The 18,138-nt window shown below is 36.0% G+C and overlaps 1 protein-coding gene across 1 annotated transcript in view; it reads left to right on the top strand.

The window, feature by feature from the left end:
• Window positions 1-3,940, top strand: part of LOC308429249 (olfactory receptor 5D13-like) — a gene marked incomplete at both ends in the record, with an annotated part of 44,804 nt that extends 40,864 nt beyond the window's left edge. The window contains 2 exon segments of the mRNA XM_080927977.1: window positions 3,014-3,039; window positions 3,042-3,940. Of these exon segments, the coding sequence (XP_080784103.1) occupies window positions 3,014-3,039; window positions 3,042-3,940 (925 nt within the window).
• Window positions 3,941-18,138: the final 14,198 nt, after the last annotated feature.

The raw sequence follows: 18,138 nt of genomic DNA, 5'->3' as shown, positions 1-18,138 counted from the left end.
CCTTGGGAGATAAGCAAGCTGATCTCCATAACTATGCATATTGATTAGTTGTGAGTTTCTGTGGTAGTTTCTGGACTGATGCAAAGAGTTTGTTTGATTAAAGGTAAAGACTATATTTATCTGTGGGTATAAGAACAATTATATGTCATAGATTATGCTGTTTTAGTAAAATTGTATTGTAGGTTCTCCTCCAAGGTTTGTGTCTACACTTGCACTGAGTACTTAAGTTAGGTATACAGTACTATACATAATTTCCCTCATGCTGGGGAGGAAGCAGGCAATCTTAAGTCTATTTAAAGAACTTTTGGTTACTGGGAATGTATGCATGTTACTATTCTAGTCCTAGGGTTACATACTATGTTGGTCATTGTTGTGGTTCAAGAGGGATTGATAAATAGAACTGCTGGCTTCTCTCATCCTTTGGAAACTTACATGGTGCCATCTAGTCCCATGGAAGCCAAGTCCTCATTTTATACATTGTTTTATAGGGTTTTAAAGAGCTATTTGTATATACTTAAGTTTAAAGAATATTAACTTATAAATATTTTATAAGATATTTAAAACATTAAACATGGCTTTATAAGTATTACTAAGTTTAGATAAAATTAAAAACAAAATGTAACATGGTGTATTTTTTTCATCTAAATGTTTGACTTAGGCCTCCAGAGCAATTCTTTAATTGTATTCTCTAGGGTTCACATCCCCAAGGTGTCTGTGACATACATATAGAGCACAGTTTGATGCTAAGATTCTGGTCTATTATTTCCCTTTCTCTCAGTCACCACTGAGATTTTTTGTAAAAGTTATGTAATAGCAGTCATTTTTTTTTCTAAGATATTCTTTGACATATAGTGAAACCTATATTTTCTTACATTTTATATTATATTCCTTAAAATAAATAGAATTCTTTGCAGAAGCAATCCTAGAACCTATTATTTTTATATAAAGTCTTAAATGAATACATCAAAATGTTCTGATTTGTGGTAAGTTAACTCTCATTTTATTTTAGAAAAAAATAATGTACAACCCTAATTTTCTCAGGCTTTAAAATTTATGCATGACTATAACTTATATGATAAGCATTTATGATAGTCTTTCTAACTAAACAAATTTATCATCATGTGTGCCACTATATTTGTTATTTTTGTGACCAATATTTATAGAGAACATCGATTTATTCATCATATATGTCTTTTTAATATATACAGACAGTTATAATTACAAATTATGATATTGATGTCAACTCATAGAAAAACTAAGGATACAAATTATATTTGATAATTTTGTAGTTTCCATAATATTCAGTATTATATGTAGCACATACAAGAAATGCAATGAGAATAACCAAGATGTGACTTATCAGAAAGGAAGGAATGAATTAGTTTATTAGAATTACATAAGCACATAACCAATTGAACCATCAAACAACTAAACATAGGTAACAGATACCTCCAAAGACAAAATGAGTAATTTTGAAATTTAGTCCCAACTTCATTAGGTTAAACACAGAATATAAGAAGTGAACTCCAAAGCTAAATATGTTGAAAAAAATGTGTCAGAAAAGCTGAAGCAATGTTTGTTGGTGATAGAATAAAAATCAACTCTATGATGTTCAAAATTTACTAGAAGAGGATACAAGAAAGAACAAAGATTTGGGTAAAGTTTTTAAAAGTCTAATTATAGAATTTGGACTAAATATAATTTGTATGAAATGTGAAACTGTATTCAAAATATAGTAAGTCCTGGAGATAGAATCAATGAAATCTAAAGTAATACTTGAAGAAAAAAGTTGTACATATATGCTAATGATATCATATATCAAGGACACAAGTCTAATATTATCTCAAAGAAAAAAAATCACAAAATAATGAAACTGTAGGGCTTGGGACACACACAAGTCATTTTTATCTCAAGTGCAATAGTGTTAATTTTATGTTAAGTAATATTATAATTTTATACTGAGTTATGGTCAGTAAATAGTTTTAATATACATCTAAGAAAATTGTAATTAGATAGTAGAAAGTAGTAGTTGAGACAATTTGAAAGAACACAGCACATTCAGAAATAACTCATTCCATTCTTTCAATTTTAGAATTTCTTTGAAAAATTAGTAAATTAGATGATATAAAGTATCACTGTGACTGATGTTTGATATAACTAAGTTGTACTTTAAATATACCACTAGTTTACAATATATCTTTTACAGCAGGCATTACCACAACCTATAATTTTATGATATGATTTTATCTAATGCCTATGTAATTCAACTTCAATCTCGTGAACTGTATTTTATTGTAAAGTGAATAATAGTAAATTTAAAATGATAAAAAATTTATGTCAATTTGTGTCGCGCACCCATGCTTCCCACCGGTAGGAACAGGCGTGCAACAACAAACAGATTCTTCTGTGGACAACCTTTATTGTACAGCACTCTGAGCAGGGGACTTCTTGAGAAGGAAACTTCTCTCTGAGCCGGGGACTCCCTACCGGGGTCTACTGTATAGGCAACCTCTCACGTGCAGTCTCCCACGTGCGATCTCTCTGCCCAGTCTCTCTCCACATGGGATCTCTCTGCAATCTCTCTTATCGGGTCTCTCTCCACGTGGGATCTCTCTGCCATCTCTCCACATGGGGTCTCCCGCAATCTCTCCACTATCTCCCACGTGGGAGAGAAATGCACTGCTTATAAATGCCTAAGAGACTTGTGTTGCTACCTGATTGGTGCATCCTCCATTAGCTCATTCACGTGCCTCGAGATTGGGCTGTGACTTATGTGGTTGCCAAGCAACACGAGGGGAAAGGTTTTTGTAGGCTGAACAATGGGCGGGAAGCTGGCGCCATCTATTGGCAACAACAGCTTCCTACAAATTTGTGATTTGCATTTAAATTATTGTAACTACTGTTAAAAAATATTATACGGATTTTTGTGAGTAATCCTTAAACCTCCAAACACTTTTTGTTACCCTATTTTATTTAATTGCTTCTCTCTTTCAATTTTTCTATTTTAACTCAGAGATCAAGAAAACCAGACTTATTCAGTGATTTCATTCTCTTGGGCTTCTCTGAATACCCAGATCTACAGGTGCCCCTGTTCCTCATGTTCCTGACCATATACACAATCACTGTGCTGGGAAACCTGGGCATGATTGGCATCATCAGGCTCAGTACAAAGCTCCGAAATACCCCCATGTATTATTTCCTTAGTCACCTTTCCTTTGTAGATTTCTGTTACTCTACTGTTGTAACACCCAAACTGTTAGAAAACTTGATCACAGAAGACAGAACCATCTCTTTCTCAGGCTGCATTCTGCAGTTCTTCTTTGCATGTACATTTGTCATGACTGAAACCTACATGTTGGCAGTGATGGACTATGACAGATTTGTTGCAGTGTGTAATCCTCTGCTCTACACTGTTGCCATGTCCCCAAAGCTGTGTTCCTTTTTAGTGGGTGCATCATACTCTTGGGGTTTAATCTGTTCTCTGACACTTTTTTTTTTGCTGAGATTATCATTTCAAGGAATTACTATCATAAATAACTTTGTATGTGAGCATGCTGCTATTGTGGCTGTATCCTGCAGTGACCCTTACATTAGTCAGGATATTATTTTTGTCTCTGCCACATTTAATGAAATAAGTAGCCGAGTCATTATTCTTACTTCCTATGTTTTTATCTTCATCACTGTCATGAAGATGCCTTCCATTGGGAGACATAGTAAAGCCTCCTCTACGTGTGCCTCACACCTGACTGCCATTATTATTTTCCATGGAGCAATTCTTTTTCTTTACTGTGTACCTAAAACTAAGAGCTCTTGGCTCATGGTCAAGGTAGCCTCAGTGTTCTATATGGTCTTCATCCCTATGTTAAATCCCTTGATTTATAGTCTCAGAAACAAAGATGTCAAAGAGTCAGTCAGTAAGTTGGCGACCAAAAGTTTATAATGCCAAATATTCCCATGTTTACGTGGTTTGCTCATTACTTTATATTCAGAAATGTCATGCAGAATTTCTAAGTTATTTAAAATGATTGACAAACTAAAACCATCCAACCACAATAATAGTGATTTTTTAACTCCAAGTTAGCTAATTATCCAAAATCAATTTAACTTGAGTTTGGGCATTAAGCTATAAGAAAAAAAAAGTAACAATAACTTTTGGTTTAAATAAAGATACTTGAAATTTAACATGCACAATTTATAAGTTAACACACAATAATAAAACAAAATATTTAATTTTTAATGCTTGGAGCATAGAGGTATACATGCATAGATTTGATTGAAAGCTATCTTTGTGATTAGTAAGCTACTTAATGGCTTATTTAAATGATTATATTTTGCTAATATCACTTTTTAATTATGATTCATATCTTTAGCGATATCACAGTCTTGGTAAAATGTAATGTACCACAATGCCTATTATACTATAAATTGCCAAGCCTATTCTTTTTTTTTTCTTCTGAATCCTTGCATCTTATTTCCAAAAGAAATACTGTAATTTGTTTTTAGTAATGATTTATAACAAACTCATAAAACCACAACATTTTAAGACATTTAAAAATGAAGATAAATAAATAAAAAATTATGCACTTTAGCTATAGGTATATGTCACCTATTTAATATCTGGGAATCTGGAAATTAGATATGATAATGTATTTAACTAAATGCTCTATTTAATTTTTCCTGAGATAGCAAGTAGACATCTACAACTCAGAGCAAATTCCAAGAGGTTGTAAAACCATTAACCAAAGGTCACAAAAATAAACTAATGATTTATTATTATAAGTGCAAAGACAGAAGATAAAATATTGACTGGGTTTGTTTATACAAAACCTCACTAATTACTTATTCACAAAAGTTATGGTTTTTAACCCTCCACTAACCTGTTGAGCTTATGACAGGTGATGAATGTTTAACAAGAAAATTACTCATAATGGATATGAATGTAAATATTCTCTGTTGTAAAATTATTATTTGATTTATAATTTGAATCTATGTGTGAAGTTGTGATGAACTTTTTAACATGGGATCATGTATTCAGAAATATGTATGTGAAGACAAAGACAGAAGAAATCTCTTATCCCCCTTTTCTTGAAAGTCCTTTTCTCCCCTTTGTTAGAGAAATTTTATAGAAAACGTTATAGTGAAAACTTAGAAATAAAGGCTAAAATCACTTTTCAAAGTAGCCATCTTCCTCCCTGCAACTTCAACTAGCAGCATAGATAAAACAAAGGCTACTTTATTCAATCCTCTACTTTACTCAATTCCTCTGATGAGGTGCTAAACAGTTTCTCTCTTCACACAAACTCAGAAGGCAGTTAGTTCTTCTACTGAAGCATAGTCGTTCAGACTTATGACAGGTAGAGATTACATCATTATACATCAACCCTAAGTATCTTATAAGACCAAGTCTGACCCCTGGAGACCCTCTTTGCTCTCTGCTGCTTCAAGAAGAACCAAGAAGCAAGAACAACAGCCAGTGCTGGCTGTAAAGAAAAGATGACCTTCCAGGTTTCAGCACCAATGTTAGGGGAAGGATGAAGAGCATGGGGACATGTGGGCCATGGAGGTGCAGCGAGGACTGAGGGCAAGGGAGATGCCTCTGAGTGGCCCATGTTGGGAATCCCTTTCCCCTGAGGGACCAGCCACACAATGTTATAGTACAGAATACAGTTTATTCAGGTCATGGGAGAGTTAAGAGGGTGGTAGAAGCAGAGAGAGAGAGAGAGAGAGAGAGAGAGAGAGAGAGAGAGAGAGAGACAGAGAGAGAAAGACAGAGAGAGAGAAGTAGAGGCCACAATGAGCATGTGGAGGGAGGGGGGAAGGGAATGGGAGGGTTAGGGCTGGGAGAGCAAGAGAGCCAAGAGGCAAGAGAGGGCAAGAGAGAGAGGGGAGAGGGCAAGCAGCCCCTTTTATAGTGTCAGGTCACTGGGGCGGAGCATACCTGGCTACTGCCAGGTAATTGAGAGGTGGGGTTTACAGAATCCCAACACTGGCTACCTGCAATTGACTTATATTTTAATGTTTTAAACCTTTGGGTAGTGCTGATTAAATGTGAAACCTTGTCATTATATCTTCTGTATATTTCCCATCATGATTCAGTTTATCAGCTGATTCAACAGATATTTTCTTTTTTGGATAAGGGGTTAAAATAGAACCCCTGTGTGTTCTTAGCTGTCTTAACACTTGCTTTATAGACTTTGATGATCTCACAAAGGTCCACATGCTCTGGCTTCAAGTGCTGGGATTACAGTAATTTGCCAACAAAGCTAGTGGGGTTGGTCTTGTGCTGTTATTTATTCATATATTACATAATGTTCTACAAGATTTGGTTGCCTCTGGTAAGCCGGTCCTCTTGTACACCAAGTGATGCTATGTAAACTCTGCTCCCAATTTAAAGTTATTTAGTTAATAAACATTACAACCTGTAATTGTGCAGTATGGAGAAAATGGTGGGACTTGGTAATCTAGTGAGGGTGTCTCAGAAGAGACCAAGGAGAAGAAAAACAAGGAGACAAAGAAAGGAGGCTGCCACTGAAAACAAGGGATGGATCATGAGCAGGTGGCCCGGGGAACAATTAGTAACAAGGGACATATGATTAGAATGTAAATTAGAATAGATTCAAAACCTGCTCATTACACCATATAAATATAATATCTGGATTCGGTGTCTTTCATAGTGGCTAACTAGAACATACTACACTAATTATTTTACAAACAGCTCTGCTTGAGATTTTGAAATATTGTACATTTAAAACTATTAAATATTATTTATATATTACCCAGATTAAATATATTCCATAAATGAAATTGACTTTTATTTTATATAACCAAAAGTTGATAGGAAAAACAAAAAATGTAAAAAAGGACACTTCATACTATTCAAGTGGTTGGTCTAATAGAGTTTGTCTAAAAAATTGGATAAACTTTATTATATATATATATATGACATTCTTTATCTAGTAAACAAGAAGATTTTGGTAGCTTATTAACCTTAAAAATATTGTTAAAATGTATTTAAGTATTTACATTCCAAATGCTGCCCCCATCCAGGTAACTCTCTCAGTGGATTTCTCCCTCCCTCTCCCTCCCACCACCATTCACTTCTAAAGGCTGTATATTCCCCCAGAAAATCCCCACTCTGGTGCATCAAGTCTCTGGGGGATTTGGCACATCCTTTTCCTCTGAGAGAAGGCAAGGCAACCCTCCATGGGATATGTCCTTGGGGCCTAGGAGCAGTTAGTGTATGATCCCTGGTTGATGGCTCAATCCCTGGTAACTTTTAGTGGCCCAGGTTAATTGATGCTGTTAGTCTTCCTTTGGCGTTACTATCTTATTCAGGGGCTTCAATTCTTCTCCTGACTCTTCATAGGGACCCACAACCTTTGTCCAATGCCCATCTTTAAGTATCTGCTTCTGTCTCAGTCAGCTGATAGGTAGAGGCTCTGAGAGGTCTACAATGTTAGGATTTATTGTACAAGCATAACACATCATCACTAATACTGTCAGGGATTACTTCGATTCTTAGGGAAAAAAGGTAACATTTGGAAGAATGCTTTAAGTAGTATGGATGTGCCTGTGAAATGAGACAAGAATGTAAGGCTGGCATGGAGACCTGATGACTGTTGCAGAAAAATGTCTAAGAATTGTTGTGGTTTTTCCAACCTTGTTTCTCTGGGTTGGAGGCTGCTGTAATCCTGTGAAAGAAAAGATGTAAATTTATAGGAGACTATTAAAACATGTGCTGCTCTTTCATTGGGTATCTAGACAATATCCCGTGACATCTACATCATTGTTTTGAAGGAAACTTTTGTTTGGTTTTATTCCTAAGTTTATACACTTATGTGTAAATGTGTGTGGGCTTTATTTTCACAGATGTTTAGTACTTACACTGAGTATCTCCATTTATCATACTATATTTTATACACAATGTTTATCATAAATTGACTTTATGACTTAATTTATTTTATGATTTATTTTATTTCCTATGCATGTATATTTGTGTCTTCATGAATGTATACCACACATTCGAGGGCTATTGTAGATAATGGCTGATAGTATGTTCTTCCCTGGAACTAAAGAATTGCCTCTATTAACAATTGTCTTGACCTATGCTTTAGACTTTTTTTTAAATGACTTTATTTTACAAAACAAAGATAAATGTACAGATTTTAAACATTTTTTGCTTAAAATTATACATTTTTGTCAGTACTGTTTTTTCAGATATTAAAATAATTTTTACATAAAACTATGTGAATATATTTTTAGTCAGTACTTGATTTTTTCAAGGGCTTGACAGTATGCATTGAAAACCTAATAGTTACAATGAGTGTAAAGTACATGCAAAACAAAATGCAACATGGAAATAGTAAAAGTCTTCTTGTTTTGTAAATATTTTTTTTGTTTTCTTTATTAATTGGACTTCATACAGTCTGTGAGTTGTTTCTGGGAGAGTGCAAGCCTCTGGGGTTAGCATCCCACTATCAGTGACTGCATATTATGTCTGTTCTTTTGTGACTGGGTTATCTCACTCAGGATGATATTCTCTAATTGCAGCCATTTTCTTAAGAATTTGGTCAAGTCATTGTTTCTGGTGGCTGAGTAGTATTTCATTGTGTAAATGTACCACAATTTTTGTATACATTCATCATCTGAAGGACATCTGGGTTCTTTCCAGCTTCGGGCTATTATGAATAGAGCTGCTATGAACATTGTGGTGCATATATCTTTGTTGTGTATTAAAGTGTCTCTGGGGTATATGTCCAGAAGTGGAATAGCTGGGTCTTCAGGTAGTACTATATCCAAATTTCTGAGGTATCGCCAGACTGATTTCAGAGTGGTTGAATTAGTTTGCAAACCCACCAACAGTGGAGAAGTGTTCCTCTTTCTCCGCAGCCTCGCCAACATCTGCTGTCATCTGATTTTTGGATCTTGGCCAATCTGACTGGTGTGAGGTGGAATCTCAGGGTTGTTTTGATTTGCATTTCCCTGATGGCTAAGAATGTCGAGCACTTCCTTAGATGTTTCTAGGCCATTCAGTGTTCCTCAACTGAGAACGTTTTGTTTAGCTCTGTACCCCATTTTTTAAATAGGGTTATTTGGTTCTCTGGTGTCTAGCTTTTTGAGTTCCTTGTATACCTTGTATATTAGGCCTCTATCTGATGTGGTGTTGGTAAAGATCTTTTCCCATTCTGTTCGTTGCCGTTTTGTTTTCTTGATGATTTCCTTAGCCTTACAGAAACTTTGCAATTTCATTAAGTCCCATTTGTTAATCTTTGACCTTAGAGCTTCAGTCATAGGTGTTTTGTTCAGAAAATTTTCTTCTGTGCCTATGTGTTCTAAGGTTTTCCCTACTTTCTCATCTAATAGTTTCAGTGTATCTGGTTTAATGTGGAGATCTTTGATCCACTTACACTCGAGCTTTGTACAAGGAGATAAGAAAGGGTCTATTTTCATTCTTTTGCATGCTGAGTGCCAGTTGGATCAACACCATTTGGTGAATTGGCTGTCCTCTTTCCATTGAATGTTTACTGCTCCTTTGTCAAAAATCAGGTGACCATGTACATGAGGGCTCATTTCTGGAACTTCTATTCTATTCCATTGATCCACATGCCTATTTCTGTACCAGAACCATGCAGTTTTCAACCCAGTTGCCTTCTAATATAGCTTGAGGTTATGGATAGTGATTCCCGCAGAAGTTTTTTTGTTGTTGAGGATGGATTTAGCTATTCTAAGTCTTTTGTTATTCTATATGAAATTGCACATTGATCTTTCCAATTCCATGAAGAAATGAGTTGGAATTTTGTTGGGGATTGCATTGAATCTGTAGATTGCTTTTGGTAGAATGGCCATTTTTAAGATGTTGATCTTTCCAATCCATGAGCATGGGAGATCTTTCCATTTTCTTAGATTTTACTCATATTCTTTCTTTAGAGGTTTGAAGTTCTTGTCATACAGGTCCTTCACTTGCTTAGTTAGAGTCACACCAATGTATTTCATAGTTTTTGTGATGATTGTGAAGGGTACCTTTTCCCTAATTTCTTTCTCCACATGTTTGTCCTTCTAGTATAGGAAGGCTACTGATTTGTTTGAGGTAATTTTGTATCCAGCCACTTTGGTGAACTTGTTTATCAGCTGTATAAGTTCTCTGGTGGAATTTTTGGGGTCACTCAATTACACTATCATGTAATCAGCAAAGAGTGATGTTTTTTTGTCTTTCTTTCTGATTTGTATCCCCTTGATCTACTTTTGCTGTCTAATGGCTCCAGCCAGGACTTCCAGTACTATGTTGAATAGGTAGAGGGAGAGTGGGCAGCCTTGTCGAGTCCCTGATTTCAGTGGGATTGCTTCAAGTTTCTCGCCATTAAGTTTGATGTTTGCTGTTGGTTTGCTGTATATTGCTTTTATTATGTTTAGGTATGGACCTTCGATTCCTGTTCTTTCCAGGACTTTTAACATGAAGGGGTGTTGGATTTTGTCAAATGCTTTCTCAGCATCTAGTGACATAACCATGTGATTTTGATCTTTGAGTTTGTTTATATGGTGAATTACATTGATGGATTTTCTTATATTAAACCATCCCTGAATCCCAGGGATGAAGCCTACTTGGTCAAGATGAATAATCGTTTTAATTTGTTCTTGGATTTGGTTTGCAATGATTTTGTTGAGTATTTTTGCATCAATGTTCATAAGTGAGATTGGTCTGAAGTTCTATTTCCTTGTAGGGTCTTTGTGTGGTTTAGGTACTAGGGTTATTGTAGCCTCAAAAAATGAGTTAGATAGTATTCCATCTGATTCCGTCTTCTGGAATAGTTTGGAGAGTATTGGTGTTATGTCCGCAATAAATGTCAGAAAATTCTGCACTGAACCCCTTCTGTCCTGGGCTTTTATTGGTTGGGAGGCTTTTGATGACTTCTTCTATATCTTTAGGTGTTATAGAGTTATTTAGATGGTTTATTTGGTCCTGGTTTAACTTTGGGATCTTGTATCTGTCTAGCATTTCATCCATTTCCTCCAGATTTTCCAATCTTTTGGAGTATAAGTTTTTGTAGTATGATCTGATGATTTCTTGAATTTCCTCAGTTTCAGTTGTTATGTCCCCACTTTCCTTTCTGATGTTGTTAATTTGTATACTCTCTCTTTGCCCTCTAGTTAGTCTTGCTAGGGGTTTATCAATCTTGTTGATTTTCTCAAAGAACCAACTTTTGGTTTTGTTGATTTTTTCAATGGTTCTTTTTGATTCTATTTGGTCTATTTCTGACCTAATTTTGATTATTTATTGCCATCTACTCTTTTTAGGTATATCTACTTCCTTCTGTTCTATTCCTTTTAGCTGTGCTGTCAGGTTGCTGATGTAAGCTCTCTCCAGTTTCTTTTTGGAAGCACTTAGGGCTATGAGTTTTCCTCTCAGTACTGCTTTCATTGCATCCCATAAGTTTGGGTATTTTTTTTGTTTTGTTTTTTGTTTTTTTTGAATTCTAGAAAATCCTTAATTCCTTTTTTTATTTCTTCTTTGACACTGCTATCGTTTAACAGAGCATTGTTTAGTTTCCATGTGTATGTGGGCTTTTTGTTGTCTTTGTTGTTTTTAAAGTCCAGCTGTAGACCATGATGATCTGAGAGGATGCATTGGAGTATCTCAATCTTCTTATATCAATTAAGTTTCGCTCTGTGTCCAATTATGTGGTCAGTTTTTGAGAAGTTACCATAGGGTGCTGAGAAAAAGGTGTATTCTTTTAGTTTAGGATAATATGTTCTGTATATATCTATTCATTCTAGTTCGTTCAAAGTCTCTGCTTGTTTTCCAGTGTCCTTGTTCAGTTTCTGTTTCCATGTTCTGTCCATTGGTGAGAGTGGGGTATAAAATCTCCCACTATTATTGTGTGGGGTGAAATGTATTTTTTGAGCTTTAGTAGGATTTCTTTTATGAATGTGGGACCATTTTTATTTGGAGCATATATGTTAAGGATTGAGAGTTTCTCCTGACTGATTTCCCTGGTAATGAGTAAAAAGTGTCCTTCCTTATCTTTTTTGATAACTTTTGGTTGGAAATTTACTTTATTCGATATTAGAATAGCCACTCCAGCTTGCTTCTTGGAGCTGTTTGCTTAGAAGTTTTTTTTCCCCAACCTTTAACTCTGAGATAGTGTCTGTCTTTGTCTCTGAGATGAGTTTCCTGTATGCAGCAAAAGGCTGGATTTTGTTAATGTATCCAGTCTGATAGCCTATGTCTCTTTATTGGGGAGTTGAGTCCATTTATGTTAATAGATATCAAGGAATAGTGGTTTCTGTTTTCTGTCATTATTGCTTTTGTGGGTTGAGTTGTGTCTGTGTCTTTTTCTTCTTTTAGTTTTCTAGTTTAGGAGTTTTCTTGTTTTTACTAGGCTGTATTTTCCCTCATTGTATTGGGTTTTCCACCTATAATTCATTGTAGTGCTGGGTTTGTGGTCAGATATTGTGTAAATTTTGATTTGTCTTGAAATATCTTCATCTCTCTATCGATGGTTTTTAATAGTTTTGCTGGGTATAGCAGCTTGGGCTGGCACTTGTGTTCTCTTAGGGTGTGCATGATGTATGTCCAGGCTCTTCTAGCTTTCATAGACTCTGTTGAGAAATTGGTTATGAGTCTGATTGGCCAGCCTTTATATGTTACCTGACCTTTTTCCCTTACTGCTTTTAGTATTCTTTCTTTGCTTTGGGCACTTGATGTTTTTACTATTATGTGTCGGGAGGTATTTCTTTTCTGGTCCAACCTATTTGGAGTTCTGAAGGCTTCTTTTATTCTCATGGTCATCTCATTCTTGAGGGTAGGGAAGTTTTCTTCTACGATTTTGTTGAAGATATTTTCTGTGCCTCTTAGTTGATACTCTTCTCTCTCTCTCCTATTCCTATTATCCTTAGGTTCGCTCTTCTCATTGTGTCCTGGATTTCCTGAACATTTTGGGTTAGGAGCTTTTTGTTTTTTGCATCTTCTCTGGCTGTTTTGTCTATTTTTACAATGTTGTCTTCTGCCCCCGAGATTCTCTCTTCAATCTCTTGTAATCTATTGTAAATGCTTGCTTCTGTGATTCCTGATTTTTTTTTTTTTTTAGGTGTTCTACCTCTAGGGTTATCTCTTTTTGTGTTTCTTTATGGTGTCAGTTTCCGTTTTAAATTCCCTCTTCCATTCCTTCATCTCTTTGATTCTGTTTTCCTCTAGTTCTTTGAGTTCTTTGAGTGTTTTTCTTGTTTCCTATTTAAAAGCTTGTGAATTTTTTTGCTTTTCCTCCCGTTCTTGTTTAAGTATCTCTATCACCATCTTGAGCTATGATTTCAGGTCTGTGTCTTTCTATTCTGGAGTGTTTGGAATTCTGATGTTTGCTGTTATGGGAAAGCTTGGTTCTGTTGTTGCCAGGGTGTCTTGGTTTCCTTGGGATATACTCTTTCACTTTCATCTTGCCATTTTGTTGTCAGTGATATGTTCTTGCCCTTCCCATGTATCTGGTCTGTGTCCCTGGATCTCCACTGGTCCAGTTGGCAGATGGGTAGAGCCCTTTTCTATGCCACAGAGTTGCCGGGTGGGAACAGAAGTTCCAAAATTCTATTCCTGGTCACTGGATCAGACAGGTTGGGGCAGGACAAGGCAGGGGGTGCACTTTCTGTGTGCACTCCGCAGAGGCCTCTCTGCTCCCTGGCAGCCCAGGTCTCCCACCCACCAGTTGCTCAGCCTCTACGAGCCGCAGTTCCAGATGGCAGATGGGCCAGGCTCTGCTCTGCATCCTGAAGTCGCCTCCGGGTGGAAACAGAAGTTCGAAATTTCTGTTCTTGGTTGCTGGATCGGGCAGGGCAGGGCAGGGCAAGGCAAGGGGTGCACTTTCCGTGTGCACTCCCCAGAGATCTCTCTGCTCCCCGGCAGCCCAGGTCTCCCACCCACCAGTTGCTCAGCCTCTACGAGCTGCTGTTCCGGGTGGCAGATAGGCCAGGCTCCACTCTCTAGACTTATTAACATTTTATTTGGTGTCTTATTTTATTAATATCGTTTTTGGAATCATTTATTTAAAAAGCAGTGTTGGGTTATACTTTCACTCACCTACAATTTGATAAATGTCTCAATTGTAAATATGTACAGCTACATCCAAATATACATAGTTTTTCTCTCAAAAGTTTGTTGCTTTCTAATTCAGGAACATTGAAAGCTAAGAATATTTAACCAGACAACTATAAAGAACTGGTTGTCTTAAGTATAGGCATAAACTTTATTCAATGTTTTCATTCTACCTACACACTGATATTTTGGTTATCTTTTATTGTTGTTATTTTTATCTATATACCTTAATATGCACTGAAATATATAGCTAGATGTTTACAATGTTTTAGTTTCCCTCTACTACTAAGAGCAATCCTTTTGAGCTCAAGTAGTAATTTGTAATCACCAACAACATTTCTATAAGTAAAAATAATCTTTATATTGACATATATATATATATATACATATATATATATATATATATATATATATATATATATATATATATATATATATATATATATATATATATATATATATATATATATATCTGAGATTTCTGCTTTCCAATAACTTCAAAAATGTCTCTGCTATCTAGAGTAACAACTTGCTGGGCAAAAGTACCCATCACAGTGGCTATGCACAGCTAAAAAGATAGAAAGCTTAATCACAAGATCTAACTTGATTTTCTTGGCAAGATGCAGTGCAGAACACATACTAAAGTCTACTCACTCAACATGCACATGTCTTCCTAAAAACATCCATGAGCTGGAGCTGGTGTGTGATGGTGTTCAAGGACTTTATCTGTTTTCATATTGTACAGGCTTCACTTCATGGTTTTTGTGGGTTTTGTGTTTTTTTTCCTGCTCCCCTATTTGTCCCTTTATTTCCTCCCATAAGTCTTTTATTCTCCATTCTTAGAACTGAAGCATCCATCTTCTGACTTTCCTTCTCTTTGAGCTTCAAGTGTTATGGGAATTATTTTTTGGGAATTCTGAGCTTTTTTTGGTGGGCTAGTATCCACCTATCAGTGAACACATAACAAGAGTATTCTTTTGTTACTGGGTTACCTCATTCAGGATGATAACTTCAAGTTCCCTCTATTTACCAAAGAATTTCATGAAGTCGATGTTTTTAATAGCTGAATAGTAATCCACTGTGTAAATTGACAATTTCAGTATCCATTACTCTGCTGAAAGACATCTGGCTTTTTCCAGCTTATGGGTACTATAAATAAGTTGCTATGAACATGATAGAACATGTGTCCTTGTAAGATATTGGAGCATCTTTTGGGTACATATCCAAGAGTGGCATGGCTAGACCTTAAGGTAGTCCAATTTTCTGAGGAACTACCAGACTGATTTCCAGAGTGGTTGTATCAGTTTATAACCCCACCAACAGTGGAGAAGTGCTCCTCTTTCTCCACATCCTCACCAACATCTGTTGTCATCTGAGTTTTGGATCTTGGCCAATCTGACTGGTGTGATGTGGAATCTCAGGGTTGTTTTAATATGCATTTCCCTGATGGCAAAGAATGTTCAGCACTTCCTTAGATGTTTCTCAGCCATTCGATATTCCTCAATTGAGAAATTTTTGTTTAAGTCTGTACCCCATATTTTCATAGGGTTGTTTTATTCTCTGGTGTCTAGCTTTTAGAGTTCTTTGTATACCTTGGATATTAGGCCTCTATCTGATGTGGGGTTGGTAAAGATCTTTTCCCACTGTGTTGGCTGCCGTTTTGTTTTCTTGACTGTGTCCTTAGCCTTACAGAAACTTTGCAATCTCATTAAGTCCTATTTGTCAAACTTTGATCTTAGAGCAGGAGCCATTAGTGTTTTGTTCAGGAAATTTTCTCCTGTGCCTATGAGTCCTAAGGTTTTCCCTAATTTCTTCTCTAATAGTTTCAGTGTACTGGTTTAATGTGGTGATCTTTGATCCACTTTCATTGAGCTTTGTACAAATAGATATGAAAGGGTCTATTTTCATTCTTCTGCATTCTTAGTGCCAGTTGGACCAACACCATTAGGTGAATAGGCTTTCCTTTTTTCCTTTGAATGTTTACAGCTCCTATGTCAAAAATCAGTTGACCATACATGTGAAGGCTCATTTCTGGATATTCTATTCTATTCCATTGATTCACGTGCCTATTTCTTTACCAGAACCATGCAGTTTTCAGCCCAAATGCCTTGTAATATAGCTTGAGGTCAGGAATAGTGATTTTCATAGATCTTTTCTTGTTGTTGAGGATGGATTTTGCTATTCTAAGTCTTTTGTTATTCCAAATGAAATTTCACATTGCTTTTTCCAACTCAATGAAGAACTTGGTTGTAATGTTGATTGGGATTGCATTGAATCTGTAGATTGCTTTTGGTAAGGTGGCCATTTTAAAATGTTGATCCTTCCAATTCATGAGCATGGGAGAGCTTTCCATTTTCTGAGATCCTCCTCAATTTTCTTCTTTAGAGGTTTGAAGTTCCTGTCATACAGGTCCTTCACTTGCTTAGTTAGCATCACACCATGGTATTTCATAGTTTCTTCTGACTATTGTGAAGGGTATCTTTTTCCTAATTTCTTTCTCCACATATTTTTCCTTTGAATATAAAAAGGCTAGTGATTTGTTTGAGTTAATTTTATATCCAGCCACTTTGCTGAACTTGTTTATCAGCTGTAACAAAATCTTTGCAAACCGAATCCAAGAATACATCAAAACGATCATTCACAATGATCAAGTAGGCTTCTTCCCTGGGATACAGGGATGGTTTAATATAAAGAAATCCATCAATGTAATCCACCATATAAACAAACTCAAAGAAAAAAACCACATGGTTATCTCACTAGATTCTGAGAAAGCATTTGACAAAATCCAACACCTTTTCATGTTAAAAGTCTTGGAAAGAACCGGAATCCAAGGCCCATACCTAAATATAATAAAAGCAATATAGAGCAAACCAACAGCCAACATCAAACATAATGGTCGGAAACTTGAAGCAATCCCACTAAAATCATGGACTCGACAAGGCTGCCCACTCTCCCTCTACCTATTCAACATAGTAATAGAAGTCCTGGCCAGAGCAATTAGACAGCAAAAGGAAATCAAAGGATACAAATTGGAAAGGAAGAAGTAAAAACATCAGTATTTGCTGATGACATGATAGTGTACTTATGCAACCCCTCAACTTCCACCAGAGAACTCCTACAGTTGCTATTTCTAACTACATGAAGAATTGATTTGGAATATGGATGGGGATTAGATTGAACCTGTAGATTCCTTTAGGCAAGATGGCCATTTTTATTATTTTGAATCTTTCAATCCATGAGCATGGAGTGTTTTTCCACCTTCTGAGGTCTTCTTCAATTTTCTTCTTCAGAGATTTGAAATTCTTTTCATACAAATCCTTCATTTGATTGGTTAGTGTCACACCAAGGTATTTTATATTCTTTGTGACTAATTTGAAGGGTCTTAGTTCTTTAATTTCTTTCTTAGCCTGTTTATCCTTAGAGTAGAGGCAGTCTACTGATGATTTGTTTGACTTAATTTTCTATCCAGCTACTCTGCTGAAGTTGTTTAAGCTGTAGAAGTTCTCTGCTAGAAATTTTGTGATTACTTTAGCATACAATCATATTACCTGCAAATAGAGATATGTTGACTTCTTATTTTCCAATTTGTATCCCTTTGACCTATTTTTGCTGTCTGACTGAATAGGTAAGGAGAGAGTGTGCAGCCTTCTCTGGTCCCTGATTTTAGTGGGATTACTTCAAGTTTCTTGCCATGTAGTTTGAGGTTGGCTACTGGTTGGCTTTATATTGCTTTTACTATATTTAAACATAGGCCTTGAATTCTTGATCTTTTCAAGACTTTTAACATGACAGGGTGTTGAATTTTGTCAAATGCTTTCTCAGGATCTAAAGAGATGATCATGTTTTTTCTTTTCTTTGAGTTTGTGGATTACGTTGACAAATTTTTGTATATTGAAACATCCTTGTATCCCTGGAATGAAGCCTACTTGATCTTGTTGAATTATCATTTTGATGTGTTCTTGAATTCAGTTTGCAAGATATTTATTGAGTATTTCTGCATCATTGTTCATGAGGGAAATTGGTCTGAAGTTCTCTTTCTTTGTAGTGTCTTTGTGTGGTTT

The sequence above is a fragment of the Micromys minutus genome (assembly GCF_963924665.1).
Source record: "Micromys minutus genome assembly, chromosome: 13".
NCBI lineage: Eukaryota > Metazoa > Chordata > Mammalia > Rodentia > Muridae > Micromys > Micromys minutus.
This window is presented reverse-complemented; position numbering and strand designations above follow the sequence as displayed.